The 6125-nt window shown below is 49.9% G+C and overlaps 1 protein-coding gene across 3 annotated transcripts in view; it reads left to right on the forward strand.

Moving 5' to 3' along the window:
- Positions 1 to 6125, forward strand: part of Echdc2 (enoyl-CoA hydratase domain containing 2) — a 15234-nt gene that overhangs the window by 3470 nt on the left and 5639 nt on the right. The window contains exons 2-7 of one of the 3 annotated variants that reach the window (XM_021200604.2): positions 833 to 900; positions 976 to 1063; positions 3418 to 3504; positions 4242 to 4334; positions 5149 to 5205; positions 5335 to 5522. In XM_021200604.2, coding sequence (XP_021056263.1) covers positions 833 to 900; positions 976 to 1063; positions 3418 to 3504; positions 4242 to 4334; positions 5149 to 5205; positions 5335 to 5522 — 581 coding nt within the window. The other 2 variants (XM_021200605.2, XM_021200606.2) reach the window with 2 other exon arrangements.

Genomic DNA, 6125 nt, shown 5'->3' on the forward strand with positions numbered 1-6125 from the left:
AAAAAAAAAAAAAAAAAAAGATTGGACCTCTTGCTGCTGACATAACCAGGTACTCTTGTAAGCCCAGTACTTACTTGGTAGGTTGAAACTGGAAATCTGAAGTTCAAGGCTGCCCTGGGCTATATCAGACATTGCCTCAAAACAACAACAAAAGCTAGAGACAAGTGGCTGGATCTCTGGTCTACGTAGTGAATCCCAGGTGTCCTGACGATACTTTGGAGACCCTGTCTCCAGTAAGTAAGTTTTCTGGGGCTGAGGATATGGCTCAGTTGGTGGCTTACTCACACATAAACTGGGTGTGGCGGCACTTGTCTCTTATCCCAGTGTTTACGAGGTAGAGGCTGCAGCATCAGGCATTCAAGATTCTCTTCTTGGCCACCTAGCACGTTGGAGGCCGACCTGGGTTGCATAGACCCCATCGCCACATAATATTAAGAGTAACAATTTTCTGGGAAAAGATCCATGAAGATGATTACTACAAGCTGAGGGGAGGAGCTGTCATGGTCAGGGCCCAGGGCGGTTGTTTCGGGTCTATTTCTTGATCCCAGCTGGTGGATAGAAGGATATTTCCCTGAATGATTGGGGGTGGGAGCTACCGGATTAAAGGCGTGTATAAGAGTGAGTTTGGGGTTCGTGTGCCATGCTGGTCGCCCATTTCTCATGTTACTTTGCCTCACAGCCCACAAGCTCTTCTACTGCCTTTCTGGGTTATTGTGTGGCTTGCTGCAGCTTACATGCCCCCTGCCTCCAGGCCTCAGCTTCTCAGCAGTGGCAGCTAGCTCACTCCAGGCTGTCTGTCAGTCACTCATTCAAGGCTGCCCGTTCCTTGCAGGAATCGCTGAGATTCTGATGAACAGACCTCATGCCCGCAATGCCTTGGGGAATGTGTTTGTTAGTGAGGTGAGTGGCATACCACGGTGTGACCGGGAACGGGCCAGGACGGATCTGACTCTATTTGTCCTTTGCCCTCCACAGCTGCTGGAAGCTCTGGCCCAGCTTCGGGAAGACAAGCAAGTCCGTGTCCTGCTCTTCAGAAGTGCAGTGAAGGGAGTGTTCTGTGCAGGTGGGTGCCCCGTCACCCTCTCCTCTTTAGGGACTGGGGTGCCTTAGGGCTCTAGCATAGGACAGGTTCCCATTTGACAATATGAACTCACTTGAAGACGCAGGCAGGTGAAGTTCCTCACCAAGTTTGTTTCACACAGCTTAGTGAGGGAAGGGAGAGAGTAAGATTCAGTTTGAACTTGGCCTCTCTGACCCATATCTGTTCTTTCTGTTCTACCTGGCTTCCTTCTGACCCTTTATGGAGGAAATGGAGACACTGAGTCCCAACATGCTCACAAGGTAAATGTCAGTCCTTGTCACTAGAGCTGCTCAAACCTGCATCATCTGGCTCTCATAAGGGTTCCTTGAACTTGTTTCAAAAGTCAGAGAAACATGCACCCCAAACCGACAGGAGGGAAGGGAGAAACCTCAGCTATCAGCCCCCCTGGATCCCACTGACCCAACCTTTAAAGATTTAATGGGCTGGGTGTGGTGGTGTTCATCTTTAGTCCCCGTGCTTGAGAGGCAGAGGCAGGCAGATTTCTGAGTTCAAGGACAGCCTGGTCTACAAAGGGAGTTCCAGGACAGCCAGGGCTGTTACACAGAGAAGCACTGTCTCAAAAACAAAACAAAACAAAAAATTTATAAAGGATTTATTTATTTATTATATTTAAGTACACTATGTCTTCAGTCACCCCAGAAGAGGACATCAGATCTCATTACAGATGGTTGTGAGCTACCATGTGGTTGCTGGGATTTGAACTCAGGACCTTTGGAAGAGCAGTCAGTGCTCTTAACCACTGAGCCATCTCCAGCCCAACAAAACAAAATTTTAAAAGAATTAATTAGCTAAGCATGATGACACATGCTATATTTCTAGCACTTTTTAAAAAAAGATTTATTTATTTATTATATGTAAGTACACTGTAGCTGTCTTCAGGCACCCCAGAAGAGGGCATCAGATCTCATTACAGATGGTTGTGAGCTACCATGTGGTTGCTGGGATTTGAACTCAGGACCTTCAGAAGAGCAGTCAGCGCTCTTAACCGCTGAGCCATCTCACCAGCCCTTCCTAGTACTTTTGAGACTGACAAAAACATAAAAAAAGAATTGATAATTAACTTTTACTATTTTTTTTTCTTTTTAAAGAGACATTTCCTGTATCCCAGACTGGCCTTGAACTCTTTGTAGCTGAGGGTGATCTGGGACCTCTGATCCTTTTATCTCTACCTCTGTGTGCTGGAATTAAGGTGTGCTCCACCACCACCCCCCCCCCCCGACCTCCGTTTGGGATTCTTGTTTTTGTGGAAAGTCTTTTCTCACTGGAGCTGGAGAGATGGCTCAGTCATTAAGAGGATATACTCTTGTTTTAGGCAGGCGTGGTGCTGGAAAAACAGTTGAGAGCTACATCCTGATCTGAAAGCAGTGAGAGAGGGAATAGGAAAGTGGGTGGGGGAGGGGGAGGAAGGCTGGCATCTACACACTTCCTCCAACAAGGCTACACCTCCTTATCCTTCTCAAATAGTGCTACTTCCTAGACACTGAGCATTCACATATACGCGTCTATCAGGACCGCTCTTAACCACAATGGCTAGAACACAGGACCTGAGTGTGGGTCCCAGCACTCAAGTCAGAAGGCTTACAACCATCTGAAACTGCAGCTCCAATAGATCCATTGCTTTCTTCTGGCCTTTGCCCAAATGCATATAAATATAACACACACATCCTTTAAAATAAAAATGAAATACTTAAAGGCCAGGTGTGGTGGCACACGCCTTTCACATCGGTACCCTGCAGAGGCAGGCAGATCTCTGTTGGAGGCCACCTTGGTCTACATAGTGGGTTCTAGGATATCCAGGGCTACACGGTGCGGCAGTGTCAGGGGAAAAAAAGGAAAATTGTTTTCTCTTTATGTACTTGACAGTTTCTTTTTTAATTTTTTAAAAAGGATTTATTCTTAATTTATGTGTGTGAGTGTTTTGCCGCATGTATGCATGCAGTATCCAAAGAGTTCAGAAGAGGTTGTCAGACCCTTTAGAATTGGAGTTTACAGATGGCTGTAAACTACCAGCCTGCTGTTGGGAATTGAAGTGGGTCATCTGGAAGAACTGTCAATGTTCTTAACCACTGAGCCATCTCTCCAGGCCCTGACAGTGTTCTTTGATGTACAAAGGATGTTCACACTGAAGAAGTCCACTTTATCTTGATGGTTGCCCATCTCTGCACTGATACCTGCTTCCCCCACTGGCTCCTGTGACTGGGTTTCCTGGTTCCGTTCCTTCCTCCCTGACTGCTTCTGCTCAGGGCTCCTTTAACCACCTGGGATTTTTCTAAGAGGCCACTTCACAGTGGTCACCAGCAGCTTGCCCTCTGCAGGTGCGGACCTGAAGGAGCGGGAGCAGATGACTGATGTGGAGGTGGGGACCTTTGTCCAGCGGCTCCGAGGACTGATGAGTGAGATCGGTGAGAGTGGGATGGAGGGCTGGGAGCGCCCCCCACCTAACCCCCACCCCCGCTGACACTGCCTCTGCCTGGCCCCACCCCTTCTCCAAAGAGTGCATTCTGTTGAGTTCAATGGGAACACAGATGGGTACATGGGGTTACATAGAGGGGGGAGAGGCATATCTTCTCTTCCTTCTTTTTTTAAAAAATGATTATTTTAGACACCCTAGATAGTCTGGGCTGGACTTCCCCCATTGCTGGAATTGCAGGTGTGCTTGTGCCATCATGTTATGAACCATTTATTTCTATTAGAGAAGTAATCTTATCTCTTTAGCCATGAGCCCAGTAACCAGTGGACCTCAGAGTTCCAGAGCAGTAACTCCAGAGCAGTCAGGTTCAGTGAACAGGCTTTCAGGCTTTGACAATGGCTGTTCCTATTGCTTGGCATACCCTTCCCAGCTACCTGAATTCACAGTCACCCTTAAGGCCTCCAATGCCTGCTGGCACCCTTGCCCAGGGCTTGGTTCCCCAGCAAGAGAGTGGGCCTTCTGACATCAGCTCACGTCCCGGTTCCTAACCCTTGATTAGGCCTAAAATTTACCTTATTGGAAAAAAGTTTCCTCCTCAGATAACCTGGCTGAGGTACCATGTGAGGTTCCCTAATCTGGGATCTGCAAGACCCTCTAGGTTACCAGTCTTGGCCCCTCTGTCCTGGACCTGCTAGTCTTTGCAGGCTGAACCTGTCTTTGTCTCTACAGCAGCCTTCCCTGCGCCCACCATTGCAGCCATGGACGGTTTTGCCTTGGGAGGGGGCTTGGAACTTGCCCTGGCCTGTGACCTCCGAATAGCAGGTACTTGGGAGGATGAGGTGGGACAAGCAAGCCAAGCTGGGACAGTCAGTTAGGGCAGTCGCCACTCTTGGAGACTTCCAAACCAAAGAAAAGCTGAGGTGACCATAGATGTGGAGGAAGCTGCTCCGCCGCCCTCTGCTGTCACACCAGGCCTTGAGAGCTGCTCTCCTCATCTGGGAATAGTTTCCAAACCCCTAAGCCATAGCTGACCAGGGAACAAAAGGAGGGGAAGCGAAAGAGGATGAAGTTAGGGAGTCTGACCATCTCGATCTGGCCAAGTCAGAGCTGCACAAAGGTGAGCAACGAGGGCCTTTTCTCAGTGTCCCAGCTCATTGTACAAGTCACTGCACAGTGTCATCTGGTTTATGACGCCCACCCGCTGGCCTGCCCGCCCACCAGGCTTGTGATTACAGTTGAACCCTAAGTAGTGGGGGATAACGAAGGCCACCGGTCACTTTTCAAGGTCATGCTTAGCTGGGAGAGCCCATCTGAGCGGTAGACAGAGTGCCACCAGTGTACCCATCCCCTCATGCCTCCTCTTCAAACCCAGGGATGTGGAAATATATATCCAGGCATGTAGTTCTTGTTCCCTAGCCTGTCTTGACAGGCACAAGGGCAGTCATTTCCCATCAGGGATGCTCAGGAAGGGGAAGCCAGGTGATTCAACAGCTGCAGCAGCTGGCGTGCTGGCCTGGGCCTCCCAGGATTCTTCCTGAGCATGGCCGGACCATGAGGAAGTAGCTGGAGAGACAGAGCTATGGACTAGTAATGGAGGACGGGCAGGGAGCGACTTCATTCTGTTCTGTTTAAACAGCTTCCTCGGCTGTCATGGGGCTGATCGAGACCACTCGAGGACTTCTCCCAGGAGCAGGTTAACTTCACCTGACTGTCTGCTTGTCTTTCCCACTCCCTCATCCTCCGTCCGTCCTGACCTTTCCCAAGATGAGCTCTAGATTTGCCTCTCTCAATCCTCTCACTGCTCTCACCTCCATACTGGCAGGAGGGACTCAGAGGCTGCCTCGCTGCCTGGGCGTGGCCCTGGCGAAGGAGCTCATCTTCACAGGCCGGCGACTGAACGGGGCACAGGCCCATGAGTTGGGCCTGGTAAATCATGCTGTGGCTCAGAATGAGGAGGGTAACGCTGCCTACCACCGAGCCCTGGCACTGGCACAGGAGATCCTGCCCCAGGTATGGTGACAGCTGGGGCACAGAAGGGAGGGGATGATGGGAGGTCCAGGGGCCAGATGTCTCCTGGAGCTGCACAAGATCCACAAACCTAAAGACATAAACACAAGCCCCTGGACTTGGGCACCTATCCCGTTATCCACCACCAACTTTAACTCTGAGTTAAAACGCAAAGTGAATTGAGGATGGGAATCTAGTGGGCTTCAAGCCATCCAAGCTACCATGTCTAGTAAATGCGATGATAGCCACCTTCATCTCTTGTATGGAGCAGGGTGGCAGGGTAAAGTTTCTTACACGGAACCCAACAGTCCCTCATCCACACTAGACATCCTTTCAAATGCCAAGAGGCAGATGTGATAATGTGTCCCCAGGGACTGGGAAACTAGATATGCTCCCAGTCACCTTTCCTACCACACTGCATGGTGGTTGTTTCAGGACACACATTAAGTCACTTGTTAGAATCCTTTAAGGAAGCCGGGTGTGGTGGCACGCCTTTAATTCCAGCATTTGGGAGGCAGAGGCAGGCGGATTTCTGAGTTCGAGGCCAGCCTGGTCTACAAAGTGAGTTCCAGGACAGCCAGGGCTACACAGAGAAACCCTGTCTCG

This window comes from Mus pahari, chromosome 6 (assembly GCF_900095145.1).
Source record: "Mus pahari chromosome 6, PAHARI_EIJ_v1.1, whole genome shotgun sequence".
Classification (NCBI taxonomy): Eukaryota; Metazoa; Chordata; class Mammalia; order Rodentia; family Muridae; genus Mus; species Mus pahari.